The sequence below is a fragment of the Larimichthys crocea genome, chromosome XIV, assembly GCF_000972845.2.
Source record: "Larimichthys crocea isolate SSNF chromosome XIV, L_crocea_2.0, whole genome shotgun sequence".
Classification (NCBI taxonomy): Eukaryota; Metazoa; Chordata; class Actinopteri; family Sciaenidae; genus Larimichthys; species Larimichthys crocea.
Genome location: NC_040024.1, coordinates 14,128,318 through 14,146,838, shown reverse-complemented (window position 1 = coordinate 14,146,838; position 18,521 = coordinate 14,128,318). Strand labels below are relative to the sequence as shown.

The following is an 18,521-nucleotide window of genomic DNA, read 5'->3' as shown; positions in this document are numbered from 1 at the left end:
TGTGAGAATCTGTCTACTTATTAGGTTTTAAATGAGATAGTAAATACAATATAGTATCATGAATATTAAAGATTCAATGGATTTGACACTTTCTGGATCATCTAGTGATTCTCAAGTGATCTCAGTGACCTAGACTAGGACAATACAAGGCCTTAAATAAGAGCAGGTTTAAAGAGTACAAACTGACAAGAGACCCAGAAGACACTGAACAATGAAATGAAACCCAAAACTCATCATGATTACAATAGTCTAACTCACCTGGGCTCACCTGTTACCAAGTTCCTTGTTAGTACAATATTTGATCTCAGAGTGGCACGGTCACAAGTGAAATAATGACACAGGAGAAATATCTGTAGTCAGCAGGATAAAAGGCAGCTGAGGCTGTCAGCCTGAACACAGCAGCTGGTCCTGAACGAGGTGAGTCTACTTTGGACTGTTTGTGAAATTTGTTTGAACTATTATATATATATATGTTATATTATAATATAACATTTAATTGCAGGGTAAAGGTGCAAAGAATAATTACATAACATCAGTGATGGTATTGGCAGTTGTAGAGAAAATAACTGAAATGTTAAAAGTGTTATCAACACATTTACAAGAGCTTATTGTACCCACTTTAGACTTTGACAACATGATGCAGCATATTTGACTTTTTGATCACAAAAATCAACATGGCCTGTTCCAGATGTAGTCAGGTTGGAACAATTGACTTTTGGCCTGTTGGTGAATTTAAAGTAAATCTGGAAAACACTAGTCTCAGCTCGTACTTAATTTTAGATAGTTTGTTTGTATCTTAATTGGATATGGTGGACACTCTTTTGTAGTGGGACAGTTGTTGCCATTTACCTTGTTTGTGTTTATTGTAACACTTTTTTCATGCTGCTGTCCCTTGAAAAATAGATTTCAATGTCAACAAGGCTTTCATATAATTAAATAAAGGAAAATATAACGAGTGTAATGTTTGCCTGGAGGGACTGAATCCTTCCTTGTGGAAGTGGTACCTCATGCCTGTAATTAAGAACAATTAATAAACACAAAGAATGATAATTAGAAATACAAATTGCCATTGACCATTGTGCAAGTTATTGTAGGGTACATGAATATAGGCACAGAGAATAAACTGCTCTCCATACACACAGCAGGTTCAACACGTCTCAGTTATGGGGGGATGAAACAAAAGACGATACTCAAAGTGACAATGTCAGATTCAGCTGCACTGTTTTCTGAACATTTGAAACTACAGGTCAGCACTGTACAGACAATGAGGTGCTATCATTTTATTGTAGATAGTTTTATTTCTAGTTTCTTTTACTTTATATAATTTTCTATTTGTAGAAAGTTTATATAGCATAATTTTCTGTTCAAACCTTAACATCATAATAAATGTATAACAGTGAAGGTCTTCTTCAAGTTGCAGGCCACAGGTTGCCTTTGTTGCCTGATCCTTAAGTTGCCACGTATCCCTGCAAGTAAAGAAGTCGAATTTATTCAAGAAAGACGTGCAGCTGAATTTTTCTGTGCCACATTGTTGTGTGAGGCAAAACTAACAAAGATGGTCCTTAAATCTTTGTTTACAGGCCACCTGTATTTCATCATCATCATCACGATGACCATGAAGTTGCTCAGTCTCTCTCTCGCACTCTGTGCCATCCTGACCGTGAACCAAGCATGCCCAATCAACTCCACTGTCCCAAGACAATGGGGCCTTTGTAAGTACGAAAAAGACCACCTCCCCATCCTCCCCCCTGTTGGGATGTTCATTCCCCAGTGTGACACGTATGGGAATTTCCTACCGCGGCAGTGCTGGGGGTCGACCGGGGCATGCTGGTGTGTCAAGGTCTTCACTGGAGAGGAGATACCGAACACGAGGACAGGGCCCGGGGCCACGCCTGTTGATTGTGGTACGAGAATTGTTTGAAGATTGTTTAATTTCAAATATTTATGTAAGGTTTCTAAAAAGTCAAGTGTGCAGCTGACTTGCAGGTCTGTAAAAGACTTAACATATTTTTTGTAGGAGTTATAATCCCCTGCCCCAAAAACTGGTTCTACTTTTCCGGAACTTGTTTCATCTTCCACCCCAACCCAAAGACATGGCCAGAAGCTCAGGTGAGGACTGATGCCTGAGCTGCTCATGCATTCAGTCAGGAATGAAATGTGGAAGAAAACTCTTTCCTCGTCACCTACAGGCTTTCTGTTCATCTGAAGAGGCAAACCTGGCATCAGTCCACAGTTATGAGGAGAATGAATTCGTCCGAGCTTTGACTCAAACTGGGCCAAACTTCCCCGAAACCTGGATCGGTGGCTATCATGCTGTACAGGTATGGAAATCTTTTGGTTTATTCGATGTTTATTATCTAACTTTGTAGGTTCTGTTATTGTGTTTGTAATGTACCCACATCCAAACTTGAGTCAGACAGGTCAGTCTGATGTCAGCATTGATATTTCAGAATTACTTTCTTTATGTACAAACACTTAAACATAGTACTTTTTTTTGTCAATGATAACTAAAATTGGTAGTTTGTTTAAAATAATTTATAAAGATACATAAATCTACTTTTGTTTGTGTTGATTTGTCCTGTACACGTGACATCCATTGCACGTCTGTCCGTCCTGGGAGAGGGATCCCTCCTCTGTGGCTCTTCCTGAGGTTTCTTCCACATTTTTTCCCTGTTAAAGTTTTTTGTGGGCAAGTTTTTCCTCACTGGAACCGAGGGTCTAAGGACAGAGGGTGTCACTCCCTGTACAGATTGTAAAGCCCTCTGAGGCAAATGTACTTTGTGACTTTGGGCTATACAAATAAAATTGATTTGATTTGATTTGATTTGATTTACTTTCCAATGAACTGTTAGAATGTTTGTTTCTTTCTATCCACAGCCCTCTTTTTGGTTGTGGAATGATGGCTCCAGGTTTGACTACGAGAACTGGTTCGAGGAGACCAACATTTTCAGTTCCTGTCTGAAGATGAATTTTGGATGTAGGAAGCACAGACACAAACACATACAAATATTTAATATTCAACCTATTTCGACCCTCTAATCTAACTCCAGTTTGAAGTGTTTGTTTTCATACTATTGTCCACTAATACTATTCTATGCCTTCAGAATCTGAGCCAGAGACTTGAGTAGTAATCACCTAACGCTAACAGAGTCAGATGGATTAGGACAAAGTCTGCATACACTAAATGTGGACAGTTTAATCACTGATCATGTTGAAATGTACAATAGGATAAACAGAAATTAAGGGTCCTCATTCTCTTCTAATAAAGGTGAATTGTTGTGAATCAGTTGCTGGATAGTTTCTGAGCCAGTCAGCAGCTTCCATTAAATAAATGAGAAACATTAGAAAAGAATCTTTTCTAGAAGTGGCTTTGTTTTGAGTCACTTCATTTTTCCTTGCTACCTTCCCAGCCTCATTTCTGAGACAGACATAGATTATTAAATTAAACCTGTGCAAAGATTACAAACAGAAAATGATAGAAATAGAACTACATTATTTTTTTACAGAAATTGAGGTATAAACTATACACATTTAAATTATAATGTTTAAAATTAATGAAAGTCACAGCATTGTTCAGGGGTAGAGCAAACTAAAATTATGACTCGTGGTGGCACCTGGATAAAACCATAGCTAGATAACAGTCTAACAAATATATTTTTGATTGCCTCAAATATTTGTCTTTGAGGATTAATTAAGAGTGATGAAAACTGCTCGTGCTGCCATTGAGTGGTCACTACACCAGTCCTTATGACATGTAAGAATAATGATATGATAAATGTATGCTGGCTAATAATAAAGTTTCAGTTGAAAGAATCCAAATATGAAGCCAAAAGAAGTTTTCACAGCCAAAAAAATATCAATGCCAGGTCAAAACTGTAATTCAGTCAGAATATTAGAGGAGTAACCGAATGTTTCCATTTTCCTCATTGCAGTGCATTGGAACTGGATACAAGCCTCATGCAATGAGACTCACCCTTTTGTCTGTGGCAAGAAGATCTGAACCCGACAATCAAAGATTGATGTCTGACCTCCCAGGCTACGCCTCGCTGGGTCCAACAGTTGGAGTTCCTCCTGCTGCTCTCTTTCCTTGTTTTTAATCATCCATGATCAATAGATATGAGTTGAGTAATTCTGCTTATAAAGCTATGATAATTCTGTTACCAATAAAAGTTTTACTATTATGAAATTATATCAATAAAGAATCATTCATTTCTACATACACCACTCAAAAAGTTAGCGATATTTGAATTTATGGAAAATGTAAAAAGTTCATGCTACAGTGATTTTATATCATGAAAGTAGGACGTATAAGTAGAAGCATGCAATGGTCATTTCTTCATCTCAAACAATGCATTGAAACTGAAGCTAACAGTGGCGTGTATACCGCAACAAGCATGTCAGTGTCCCAGTAACTTGTCATGTGACCTTGATACAAACAGTTTTTGAAGCTGAACATTCAGTGGATCACACACTTTGTTTGTTAGAGAACAGCATGTTCTGCAATAAGTACTGAAACAATGAACAGTTGGACATGTGCATCCAAAGGTTTAGAGAAGGTCAAACTAAGTTCACCTCTCAAGGTTAGAGTGTGTTTTAGGAAAACTGTGTAATTTCATCCGAAAGCCAAATATACTGAACTTTGTGTGAGATGCCATTAAGTGAAATAAATGTGGCTTTATAGCATTAAAAAAAAGAAAAAATAAGGGATAACAACTTTAGAAGTGACACAGATCAACAGATCAATCACAGATTAGTTAGGTTTGACCTAAAACATGGAAGAAATGATGTTTGCTACAGTAGTAGATGTACAAGTCCAACCAATTAAAATCACAATAAAAAATAAAAAAAACAAAAAATTATCCTGATATCCTGTTTACACTGAAGATCAACATGAGACATCACTTTAAAGACGTTCATTTCATGGTATACCCTGAGGAATTTAATAGATAAATAATAATTAAAGATAAATCAAGAAACTTAATGATTTTTAGTCTGTTGACAGTTTGACCAGATTATCTTGAAACAGGAAATCTGTGTCACCCACCTGAAGCAGCTCCACAGTACGTCCTAATCTGGGATCAACACAACACAACACAACACAACACAACACAACACAACACAACACACAGTTCCCTCTCCCAACATCTCAAAGTAATTTAGAGAAACAAACAGCAGTAGCTGCAGGGAAATAACGACAGGATGAAAGGAGCATGTTAATGATCTCACTGTGGGATGTCTGCACCCCTGAACCCAACCTCAAAATGGATAAAAAGAAATGAAACTCTACGGCGAAATGTAACCAGACGCCGTCTTCTTCCTGCTGCAGAATCCAATAAGACAGATGCTGCAGTCTGTTAAAGGTGTGATGAGACTGAACACAAAGGGATTTTAGAAGTTATTGCATCAACCTGGTTCCACACCTCATCATATCTAATTTGGCCATCCGTCCTTGCAGCCAAATTCAAATTTCCCTATGCCGCTCGCATCTTTATTTAAGTTTGCAGTCACCACCGTCCTCCAGCTGTCCACCAGACATTCAGCAAAAAAAAAGAATACTTTAATCACAACTGCAAACCCCCTTAGTGGCCAGTTACTTAAAGATTTGTCACAGAAAGGTTTGAATATAGACTACAGAACACAAGAACTCTCTGAGATTTGGACCAACGATGGCAAAGTCATGTTTGATGTGTTTTCAGGTCTTCTTCATGGTGAGTTAGTCATTTCCTGACAAGGTTGTTGGTGACTCGTCCTCATGAATGAATTTCACATCCAATGAAACATTCAGTGATTTTGATTTTATTCACAATATATTTGCTGCTTTTCCCTCTGATGTCCTCCAACTCTATGATGGACAGATATCTTTAGCATAACAATAGAACCACAGAACCAGATTCAGCTGCCGGATCGGGTTCAAGACCAACAGGGAGTAGCTTCACACTACCGAGATGATTACAGTTGTCCCTCACTATAACGCGGTTCACATTTCGCGGTCTCGCTGTTTTGGTCGTTGGTCCAAATCTCAGAGTTCTTGTGTTCTGTAGTCCATAGTCAAACCGTTCTGTGACAAATCTTTAAGTAACTGGCTGAATCTGGTTCTGTGGTTCTATTGTTATGCTAAAGATATCTGTCCTCCATAAAGTTGGAGGACATCAGAGGGAAAAGCAGCAAATATATTGTGAATAAAATCAAAACCACTGAATGTTTTATCATTGAAGGTTTTTAATGGTTTATCAGGGAATGACTAACTCACCATGAAGAAGACCTGAAAACACATCAAACATGACTTTGCCATCGTTGGTCCAAACGGTGGTTGGGGGGTTCTATTTTTTCTATTATATTAAAAATAAACGTTATTTAACTTAAATTAATTTGCTTCCATGTGCTGTCATTACGCCCACTGCTGCATCTTCTGGCGTCTGTCATGCCGCTGATGTGCATTCACATTTTTTTAGGCTATTTGATATTTGAGCCGACCTTGTTTGTTTTTGTTTTTTTATTTTATTTAATGAAACACATTTGTTCACGTTGTCCGTTACAAGAGGGACACAGGTGCCAATTAGTGTTCCAACCTGTGCATCAAGTAAAGAGGCTGCGAGGATGTTCTGGCTGCTGTTTTGTCACGTTACTTATCAGCTACTTTTCAATAAATGTTGTGAAATCTGTGGAATTGTTGTATTTTTGACAGGAAACATGAGGTTTAAAAGATATATTTAAAAATATATATATATTTTAAAATAAAGCAACGTCATCTAGTGGGCCAGATATAATTGATGGTGGGCCAGTTTTGGCCCGCGGGCCGCTAATTGCCGGCCCCTGCTGTACAATATGAACGTGCATTGTGTTCGGCGTCCTGATTGGCTAAGGGAGTACTGTACAAAATGCGTTCGGATAGCCAGATTTACATAAATGTTCAATCGCTAGCAGTGTGACTCTGAAGTGCTGTATGTTTGCAGCGAGTTACTGGTAATAATTTCTAATGTGTCAAACCTCGTAGATTGGTCATTAAAATTAAATTTGTTAAAAAAGTTTGGGCTTGAAAACAGGTTTTGATCTTTGGTTTCATTTACTAAAACAGTATTGTGCTTATTTTTGTTAAATCTGCAAAAGTTTGAACTTTGAGAGTTTAAATAAGAGAGAAATGTGAGAAAATGTTAATGCCTGTCTGAGAAAAGTGTATAAAAGTGTGTAGTTAGGGGGTTTACGGCCTTAAAACATGTAGAATAATTGTAAAAAAATTAAGCTGATTACTTTGTGGATTTCGTCTATTGCGGATTATTTTTAGAACGTATCCCCCGCGATAAATAAGGGACCACTGTACCAGACTTTATGATGGCAACATCATCATGTTGTGTTTGGTCCACTGGAAGGTAAATGCTGACATTAGCTGATAGCACCAATTTTAACTTTATAGGAACTTCACCTACAAAAGATGATGTCATAGTTTGAAATGTAGGGTCATTTAAGTAAAAAAAGTCCCCAACAAATGCACTAACGAGCTGAAGCTTTACGTCTTCAATAGGAGCCAATGCTTGGAGCCGAGAGGCACGGGCAGGAAGAGAGAAAGTATTAACACTTTTTTCCCCCCATGTAACACAAAGACAGAGTAACAGCAGGTTCAGCCACACCTGAGACTCACCTTAGACCCCAGGTGTGAAGCCCCAAGTGTAAAAACAGTGTCAGCGAGGATTAATGAACCTCAGCGCAGCAGGACGGCAGCGTTAAATATGCTGCACACGTGGGAGGCAGAAACAACCTGGTTTGAACTGCCTGTTTGTATTGTGTGTGTGTGTGTGTTTGTGCGTGTGTGTGTTTGTGTTTGTGTTTGTGTGTGGCTAATGTTCCAAACGAGGAGGAAAGAGTGAAAATGTGCAGTTAATTATTCATACGGAGATGAGAATAAAACCTAAACGGGGCCGTATGCACTGAATATTTCACAGTTAAATAACTGTATTGTGTTTGTTTTGCCCATGTGATCTGTAAATAACACACGTTTGAGTCCAGTGCTGCTCCACACTCAAAACGCTTCATGAATATGTGGCATAAAAATCATCTGGCATGCAGAACACTAAATCTGAATTTCTAAATCTTTGCCCTCCTGATCGTGGGAGAATGTGCCTGAGACAGATGCCTCAGAACAAACCCAGAACCCACATCTGTTGGTAGGAAATCAGGAGACATGCAGCTGCTAAAACAGATGTGACATCTTTTGTTATTCCGCCTGCGTACGCCCGTTATCTGCAGAGCTGTCACTTCATGTTGCCGCTGAATATCCGACATGAGCAGCTAATCAGAAATGAGCATTTGAATCAGCATTGCTAAAATATTCCAAGAGGATTTCCTCAAAAAAACAAAACAAAAGGCACTTTGTGTCACTTTACATAAACTGTGAGGCTGTTTTCTTTCCTCAAAGCCCGCGTCAGCTTCCACATTAAAAATGTATCATTCAACTGCCTGTCTGAGTTCTCAGAATCGATTTTTGAGTGATGTGTGAATCAAGAAGCGAAGAGAATGACGAGTCTAGGCTGTCAGAGGAAAACAAGTTGAGGAACAGTCGATCACAAAAGACTTAAGAGTTAAGAAAGGTGAGGTGATGTGGCCTTTTACCCTGTGCAGGTGGATGATACAGAGGATACGGGTGTGGTAGTGATTGGGCGGATGAGAGGAAGACTGAAGGCCATGGCCAGACTGAGACAAGCAGAGACACAAAGGACAGAGAGAGACAAAGCCTCAGACCAAATCCAGCACTGCTCTGAAAACTTCAGTTCTTCCATTTATTTGAGTCTGTTTGTTCCACGCTCACAGCAGAACGTGAAGATAGAGACACAAAGAAGTTTCCGTTGGTTTGTGTTCAATGTGATTTTCAGTGTGACCCAGAATAAACTGGAACCAGAGACTGCTGCACAAAAATCAGTCAAACCAACCACTGAACCTTTTCTAAGCTGGAACATAATCCCTTCTCCCAGCTGGAGTCTTCATTCAGAAATCATCACGTTCGTTTTGTTTTTGACGGACTAAAATCCATTTTAAATATCTCAGCACTGCTCGAGCACACCTGATGAATTCAAACAGATATCGTCCCACTACAAATAAAACAATTTATGATAATGAGCTAAATAATTATTTCAATAATAACATGAGGCTTTCAAACATTTAAAAATGGAGCCTACCAAATCAGCTCCAAACAAAGGCTGGCCTCAGCTGCTCTCCCAGGTGTGTCAGTGCAGGAAGCAAGGCCCAGGTGAGCTCCCCCGCCCTTTTTATAGACTCCGCCCTCTTAGGGCTGGACTTCCTGTTGCCCTCCTGTTGTCAAAGGGGGCCTAGAAAAACAAAGAGGTTATGTTTGGTTGATTATGGTGCAATAATCATTCATAATTGATATCAAGCAAAAAAAAGTTTCAATATTTACAAATATTTCAGAGGAAACTGCAGATAATTAGGCAAATACCCATATATGAATTAATTTTCTATGACTCTGAATACTAAAAATAATAATAATAAAATTTGCAAGAGAGGATGAATAAAGGCTGTATATATATAAGATGACTGCTGTAATCTTTGGGGTCTTAATTAGCAGATGATTAATGCTCCTCTGAGCTGAAGCTGCTGTCTGATGGTGCAGAGTTTCAGGCGACACGCTGAGATACAGACAACCAGAGCGCCACTTCAACTTACCACGCTGAGGTCCACAACAAGTCTTCAGAAACCTGTGGAGGACGTCACGGAGGCTACGTCCAGGTTTTAGACAGTCTGCGGGGACGTCAGGGAGACTACGTCCAGGTTTTAGACAGTCTGTGAGGACGTCACGGAGACTACATCCAGGTTTTAGACAGTCTGCGAAGACGTCACGGAGACTACGTCCAGGTTTCAGACAGTCTGTGAGTCTCAGAGACTACGTCCAGGTTTCAGACAGTCTGTGGTTTCAGTAAGCAGGCTTCATTCAGCCGTCGTAGCTGTGAATGTTCTGTTTTTGGAATAAGCAATAATAATAATAATAATCAGTGCATGTGGAGCGTGTTTTTGTCCCTGCTGTAATCTTCAGGGTCTTAATTAGGAGGCGAGCGATGCTCTCTGAGATGAAGCTGCTGTCTGACGGTGCAGATTCTCAGGCGACACGCTGAGATACAGATAACCAGAGCGCCACTTCAACTTCGAAAATTGCCCTAAATGTCGTTTTTTCTGCTTATTAAGAAGCCTGTGATGCAAAGAGGCCGATGGGCCGACTGTGGGGATTCTAATTGGCACTGTGTGTCCAGTCGTCGGCTTCATCTGGCCTTTGAACGTCTGACGATTGTTCCTGCCTCTAGGGGGTAATTAGTTCCACTGCTAGGCTGGAAGGTCAGCATTTATATTATACGGGAAATTAACAAGTGATAGTGATAATGATGTGTGGGGGGGTGCAGGAGATTAACTGTGGTGTAGAAATGAGTTTCACACTGTGACATATGGTCATTTTATTACAGATTAACAGCCACTGCTGCTGTCACGCTTAGTGTTTCATACGTCATGTTGAAATTAATTAGTCATGTAATCCTTGAGTTTTATTTTATTAGGAGCATTCTACAGTTGCAAAGTGGTTTCAGCTCTGGAAGTAAAAGTTCTGTAATTCTTCCCTTCGACAACTCACAGCTCACTCACAGCCCTTCGATGAACTGGACCCAGTGTCAGCTGGGATCGGCCGTTACAGAAGATGGATGGACGTGACTCAGTTTAGGTCAACGTGAAACTCTTCTGGCTGAATCACCAGCACAAAAAATGAAACATTAGACATGATCAGGTTCTTTGATAGAAAGCTGAAGGTGACTGACCTTAAATTTAACCAGAGTCTGAACTCTACATATGATCACCACAGGGACGCTGATGTGAAGGTTTTATTCCCCATTTGGCGGCTTGAATTTATGCAGCATTATGTAAACGCAGCATCTCTCCCAAACCAACTGCTGCCACAAATAAAACCACAAATCAGACTCCACTCCGTGGCTGAGATGCTTTCAGAGAAGCTTAAGCAAAAGACAAAATCTGACGACGTTCCTCATTGTGATGAATTCCCTGCAAACACAAGTCTTGCTCTAATAACCATGAAACTTCACTGAGCCTCTGTACACTCTACCTACTGAGCTAACCAGCGCCCCATGTCCAGGACACTGTCTCATCTAATTTGAATTTGGAAACTGCCATGAGCCCTTGCAGTGGCAGAGCTGGCCCACTGTTTCACAACCAGGCTGGAATCCACATTGCTCCTCCTGAAGCTAGAATCATACTTGCAGAAATATGAAAATACATGTAAACATCTGTGAACTATGCAGAGATGGAGCCAAAGGAGCCAACGTGCACACATCTAAAAACACATTTTGAGATGTGTGGACCTGCATATTCGGGCTGGATGTGATCTTCTAGCAGAGCACAGTCATTGTACCATCCATAACATTGATACACTCTTTCATGGATGTAGTGTTGTATCATTATCTTTACACTGGTTTGCTTTAAATGAATCATGCTTAGTGGACAAATACAAATGTTTGCTTACCCAGAGAATCATCATTTTAACTTGTATCAACTAAGCCAGTCCAACTATATCCACCACCACGTCACGACAACTTATACACCCCCCCAAGACCTCCACACAGGGTACATCGGTTGGGTTTAAGAAGAGTTCCAGTAGTAATCAGACATTTAAATTTGATCGAGATGTCGGACAGCAGACCAAGGTGTTTTATTTAGAAGAAAAGGTTGATGAAAGTTGTTATTAGAGGGAACAAAAGGCAGAAAGAAAAGACAAGAAAAGTTAGAAGGTCTTCATTTGATGGGCAGAAACAACAGGCTCTGAGCTGGAACAATGAGTCACATCAGAGACTGACAGAGATGAATGTCAGACGGATAAAAAGAGAAATGACGGAGAGGAAAAGATGATTAATGTTTACAGATCAGTGATAGAAAGACAGGAGGAGGGCGAGATGAGTGGAGGACACCGTGAGCGTCTGAAGTTCGTCTATTTTAAACTTTCTCATTCTTTCTGTTATCAGTGTGTCGGTTGGCCTTTGACAGTTGATGGAAAGTTTGTTCTGTTTAGTGTCTTAAGTGTATACATCACCAGAGGCTAATATTATAACTGTATGCCTTTGAAGACCATCCGCAGCATTCCCAATTCTTAGACATTAAACGGGATAGTTGGAGGTATTTGAAGCGAGGGTGTATGAGCTATGAATGCAAATCAGGATAGAGACGACCCCCAGTTCGGAGAACCAGCACAGCAGCATCAAAGCATATTTAGTCCCCTTAAAAATAAGAAAATCAATGTCAGTCTAAGCGTATGCTATAGAATATCTTCACAGCTTTATGTTTCCATCAGCCATTACTGACGGGAAAATGAAGCGTTTATATTGATCTATGCTCCTCAATCAATGACGAAAACCATCATTTTACCTCACAGACCATGGGTGAACGAAGCTGGTCGTCCACTGCTGCCTCAATCTTTTTTTTTACATTGTGTAACTTCAGTGGTAGACGAGCAACTCTAAAATAAACCACACTTCATAGAGTCCAAACTAGTCATTTAAACTTGACATAAATCTAATTCTAACCCATGAAACCCGAAGTCTAAACCCTCAAACAGATTTTCCAATTTGACCAAAAAAGGGTAAGTATAACTGCAGAACTAAACTGTGTTTATTTATATATTATACTATAAAAGGTATAAATTATACAACACTGAGTTTGGTGCATCAATACTTCTGTTAACAATAATGACATATGTGATCAGAGTCATGAGCAACAAAGAAACAGGTCTCGCAGATGAAGCGTGGAATAAAGACTGATTCATTTGTTCCTGTTGATTATCATACAGTTCTGCTGGGTATCATTGTCTCTGCGGGTCTCTGGGTTTATTTTAACTTTAAACTCCAGATTGCTCAAAAAGAAAGAAATATGTCTGAACTCTTCAACTCGTGCGCAGAGGGAGGAAATATTCTAAAAGAGACAACAAAGGTGGAGTTAATGAGAGAAGAGGACAAAAAGGGAAATGATGAAAGAGCAGTGATTGAAGTGTTTGGAGTCAATTTGGGGGCAAATGAAGAAAAGAAAAGTGAGATCTCACCTTTTTCATGTTGTTCTCCCTTCATCAGCCCAACAGTCCAGATAGCTACACTATCATAGATTTATGCATTTTAACAGTACTTTTCTGTTTTTAAAATTCTAAACTAAAATCTGTAAAATTATTAACATTTCTGTGTTATTTTACAGATTTCCCTTGACCTACGGTCAAACACGTTCACATTACGCATTCATGTAAAACTGTAAGTATAATGACATGGACATAAACAATTATACCATGAGACATTAAATTATAGATAATTATTTTTATCCATTTCATACATTTGTATGAAATTTAAGAAAACAGAAAAGTACTGTATAAATAAAAAAATTTGTACAAAAACACCCCAAAACTAATTTGTCATCATCACTGTACTTACAATACAGTGATACTACTACTGGCATATATTCAGGAATGTTATTGATGTGCACTGTGCTTTTATATAACGTGATAAAAATGATATTATAGATTAACTATACACAGCTCCTCACATGAATACATTGGCGCCACCTACTGATTATCATTGCATCGTCTTTTAAAATGTTGTGATGCATTTCAATGGAAACATGGACGGTGTTTAACCGAGCAGCTCAAGTTTCACTTCAGTAGATTTACGCGAGGTTGTGCGTCACATCTGTTCGATTCTTCCATTTTGGACTCTCCAGCGTTCCATCACAGGTCAGAACTGTATCGACGGATTTGTTGCGCTTCAGTGGGTGAATCCATTGGACTGATGGGATTTGGGTCTAAAGTACTGCCGCCATAAATAATGATGTGACCAGGCCTTTAGTCTTTATTTCCTCGTCACATTGCTCCTGCTCTTCACCCATTTAGTTTTGTTGTGTAAATTAGTCTCTTTCTATTTTCTAAGAAAAGGTAAACTAATAATCTGTTATTACTGGAAAGTGTGTGTTGTGTATTAGTTTGTCTATCATTACATTTCATCTGGTGATAAAACATGTGAAATAACAAAACATTTCCTGGTAAACCGTCCGAAGTTAAGTGCCCTGACTCTGTTTTTCCATTTGACTGAAAGTCAATAACTCAGACCCAATTTGTTTTTTACATCAGAACCGTTGTTTTCTTTGTTATTGTTGCTTTCACTAGTCTGGCACTGTCATTGACACAAGCTCAATAACCGACATGTGCAGTAGTCAGATGAGAACTTCCAACAATCGTCTCTGACGCTGACAGCTCATTAGGTTCAGGAAATTGATTTGCAGATTGAAAATCCATTTGGTTTTTTAAAAGCTCACAGCAGCCTCGTACGACCTTTCAAACGTCCGGAGAGCCGAGGTCATCACAACTTTTTATTTAGCATGAGGCTGATGAAAACACACACAGACACAAAGTCTCTGGTGCTGGTGTGTGTTTGACATGTAGTGAAGCGCAAGCTCCAGCCATCAATCAATGCCACCCATCTGCCTCCCACAATACTTTTTACCTCGACACCTGGACACACACTACCAGTCAAAAGTTTCAACACAGCTTCTCATTCAGATTAAAGTAGGGAATGTTTTTCCAATTAACAATTAAGACATCAAAACTATGAAATTACAGCTATCACTTAGAATTATGTGGTAGATACAAATGTTTTTCCCAATAAACAGCTGCTAAAGGTTCATTTGTGCAATTTCTTGCCTTTTTATGGTGTCGAGATGATCAGTCATGAAGTTCAGAGGTAGTGTTGACTGTAGTAATGCCTGTTGTGGTAAGAATTGCTCAGCTAAGCGATGAAAAACAACAGTCCCTCATTCCTTAAAAACATGGAGGTCAGTCAGTCCAGAACATTTCAGTTTGAGACAGTGAATCGCGCCTTCATGGTCTGAAGAAGAGAACTGCTTGGCACTACAAACACAAGAAATGGACATTAGACCAGTGGAAATCTGAACTCTGTGAGTCCAAATCTAAGAATTCTGGTTCGGGGGGAACAGAATCTGGTATCTACATGTGTGGTTCCCACTGTGAAACCTATTTACACAATGGCAGAAATTAAATATAATATACATAACTGTGTTTTCCCTAGGAGACTTGCATTTTGATTGTTTTATTGGCACCATGTTTCATCTATGCAATGAGCCCAATCTTTAAATATACCTGAATATTAAGACAGGCTTGACTAGAAGACTTTAATTTCCAGAATACATATTGTAATGTTCATTTGCAGTAAATGACTGCAGCATAATTCAATATGTGATTTTTGGACGCACTTATCAGCTTGAGCTTCATTTAGGACTTTTGTTTTGGAAAGCAGAGCCTGATTTAGGGTGAAGCAGATTATGAAACACTGTGGAGGAGTTTGTATTCAGGTTTTAGTGGAGTTAAAGTGGTAACAAGTGTTTTTTTCTTTGTTCTTCTGTTCTCTCCAGGGCTTCATATTCAATTTGATGAATGCAGGCTGTTTAACATTTATCCATTTTTATAATATTTGTCTGATACATTTTGAGATATTGTTTCTGCCATTCAAACTGCAAACACAGCCACCAGCACACTGGCTCTCAGCCCAATTTCAATTTAAAATGAAGGAAAGCGTCACATCTTTTTCCACCCACACCAAACACGTCCTAAAACAAATCACCCTGGGAGAAAATCAACCCTTGTTTATGAAATGTCTTTCTATCATAAAAACTACATTTTGGAAACATTTCAGTTTCCAAAAAACAAATCACAAATAGATTTGTTGCTCTAAATGAGAAGCAGCTTCTTTGACAAGAAACATGTAAATGACAGAAATAACACTTTCAGTCCTGTGACGAGGTAATGATTGTGAAACAACAGAAAACTAAACTGAGACTCGCCTCTGTTTATGTAGTGTACCCACTTCAAATTTTCTAATAAAGCTTTAATGCATAGATTTAAAAACTCTATGTACTTCCTGTTGGGGTGCGTTCATTTCAGCAGGGTACTGTTCGAGTACGGTCGTTGACATTTGCAACATTTTAATGCTACTGGGCGGATCAAAATTTGGCAACATATAAATATGAGACATATGTACAACTTGCAAATGTTAGGAGGAATAGGAGCCAACTTGAAAACCACTGAGGGCAAGAAGTGTTCCACACTCAACCCTTTAACCAATATGAGTGCACTCAAAGTACACTGCGATTTGACAGAACTGACAGTGTGACTGCACTTACTGATGTATGGAAGTATGAGGATCGTGACATGGCGGGGATAATGTGGTGGGATATACACCGATCAGCCACGACATTCAGGCCCAAGAACGAACTTTCCTTTGTGTCGCTCTGTAAGTGTGTGAAGAGGAATTCAAAAATGCAGCAGCGCTGGCTGTGAGGAATGATTCATATTTTACACAAAGTCGAGGATAACTGTGTCTCCAGTTGACAGGCCAAACGGAGAAAATGGTGTTTCGCTTCAACAACTTTGATTAGATTATATTATTTGATGAGAACGTGTGTACACAAGTGACGAGCAGATAAAACGGGGCAGTATTCAAAACACAGAGGCTCAATCTAAAAAAAAAAAAAGGTCTGCTGGAGGTGTGTGAAAATGGATTGCTGAGGTGAAGATTCACAGACTCCAGTCAAGATACACGTTTGATTTTCTTTTATTAAAGTCACTGAATCGAAAAATGAAAACACTCTCACCTTGTTGGCTGTGAAGGAAAGCACGAGGTGTCCTGGTAGTAAATGGATGGATGATAAAACGTCAACCTGTCAGCAGTTCTCTTCATGAAACATAAAAATATAGAGAGAAAAATAAATGAGAAGGGAAAGAGATGAAGGCTTTTGGGAGAGCTAGCCTTTCTGAACAAAGACCCACTTCCTGTTGACCTCTACTCATCAGCAACAACAAACTATCTGACGGCATTCGAACAAAGATGACGTACGAGGAGATGGACCATGCTACATTTCATTACATTATTTTCCTCCTGTCGATTGACCTTTACCGGCAACAACACCACTGTTTAATACGACGTCTCCTTTCACTTTCAAGTGAAAGCCACAGCGGGAATTCTCGAGCATGCACAGAATGCAAAATCCGATTTAGAGCCGATCGCTGAGTTTACATGGTGTTAAAATGCCGACTCTGAACGAATTATCTAGGTGTTTTGAGATGTCGGAAGTAGGACGGACTAAGGCGTTTACAAGCATCCAAACTATGACTGATACGTTTCATTTTGCTGCATGTAAACGTACTGAGTAACAATGAAGACGACGCTTTGTACCAACCAGTTGGTTTCCAGTTTACCGAACTGTTTCTTTAGTGATGCTTCTAATCTTTTAACATTTCCTAATAATACAAACGTAGATCTGTCACTGCCATGAGGGACAAGCTAAATGTTAGTACAGCGTCTATTCTGTCTATTATCAACACAAATGCCTCCTACAAATTACAGATGATTTGTTGTCATGATGATCTGTTCAGCACATTTCTCCATTTTGTGTTAATAAGGAGAAACTAATAAGGGAAACATAGTTCAGATAGAGTACAACGCATGACCTGCACATACGCAGTGAAGACTGAACGTGGAATCAGCACAGTAACCAGTTTGTATCCTGCATCAACGCACTATTTTAACAACGTCCAGATGAGACCAGTAACAACCTGCAACCGTCTGCAGTTTATTTTTGGCAGCTTGAGGTGATGAACAAAGGCTTCGCAGCAGGACGCGTGAACAACAATCAGCGCGGAACATTTTCTTTTTCTTCTAATCCGAAAACAGCCACGTGTGAACGGTGCCAACATCCTGTTTGAACTGGAACTCTGTCAAATTAGACCTGAACAACACCGACATGCTCGTTCCCCGTGACGCTGACGACACCAAACCTGTTCTTTTTTTAAATCACTGCCAAGTACGTGTTCTGCATCGGAGCAAACTTTATTTAACTCCTTTGTGTCTGCAATGACACATCTTACAGAACAGACTGCTGCCTGAAATCTAAAAACAGAAGAACAACAAACACATTTTCTAAAACCAGCAGTCTGTTCTTAAAGTCGTATATTATTTGTCTAAATATAACTTCCCGCGAGCAAAAACAGCCTTGTGTTTTCAAGCGTGATGAAAAGGTTGGAATTAGCAGACGGTCCCGGAGTGAAAGAACGTGCCTCTGAAAGCTGCAGAGAGAAGCGTGAATCATCGCGGTGGTGGCGGCTCTCGCAGACAAGGACGTTACAAGTGAATTCAAGCGGCGACAGTGCCAAACGTTGTCTGAGCCTCGCGGGGACGGCGTCCTGAGTGAAGAGACCGCCAACAAAAATCCTCTCATGAAGCAATCAGCTGAACAGCAGGGGACTGAGGCTGAGACAGACGAAGCCTCAAACCAGCAGCACTGTGACGCTGTCTCCTTTTGTCAAAGTGAAAGACAAAGCACCTCCAGCTGCAGTCGTTTAACTGAGGAAGACGGATGTACCTTCATTCAAACACATAAAACAACAAAACAGCAGCTTTCCAAGCAACACGGTCTGCTGT

General features: G+C 39.6%; 1 protein-coding gene and 1 long non-coding RNA gene across 2 annotated transcripts; one reads left to right on the top strand and one right to left on the bottom strand.

Moving 5' to 3' along the window:
• The first annotated feature begins 321 nt into the window (after positions 1–321).
• On the top strand, positions 322–4,138 carry LOC109140379 (type-2 ice-structuring protein-like). Its single transcript, XM_019267085.2, has 6 exons — positions 322–417; positions 1,581–1,904; positions 2,018–2,109; positions 2,190–2,321; positions 2,878–2,977; positions 3,933–4,138. The coding sequence occupies exons 2-6, from the start codon at positions 1,610–1,612 to the stop codon at positions 3,998–4,000; spliced, it is 687 nt and encodes a 228-aa protein (XP_019122630.1). The 5' UTR covers positions 322–417; positions 1,581–1,609; the 3' UTR covers positions 4,001–4,138.
• Positions 1,174–9,217, bottom strand: LOC113747609 (uncharacterized). Its single transcript, XR_003463729.1, has 3 exons — positions 9,168–9,217; positions 1,797–1,892; positions 1,174–1,466 (listed from the first exon to the last, which is right to left on the bottom strand). It is a non-coding gene; the product is annotated as an uncharacterized LOC113747609 (long non-coding RNA).
• Positions 9,218–18,521: the final 9,304 nt, after the last annotated feature.

Bases quoted from the DNA above. Each gene is read 5' to 3' on its own strand.
- LOC109140379 (XM_019267085.2), top strand. From the start codon at position 1,610: ATGACCATGAAGTTGCTCAGTCTCTCTCTCGCACTCTGTGCCATCCTG. The intron at 2,110-2,189 runs GTGAGGACTGAT...CGTCACCTACAG, and splicing joins AGACATGGCCAGAAGCTCAG to GCTTTCTGTTCATCTGAAGA. The intron at 2,978-3,932 runs GTAGGAAGCACA...TCCTCATTGCAG, and splicing joins TCTGAAGATGAATTTTGGAT to TGCATTGGAACTGGATACAA.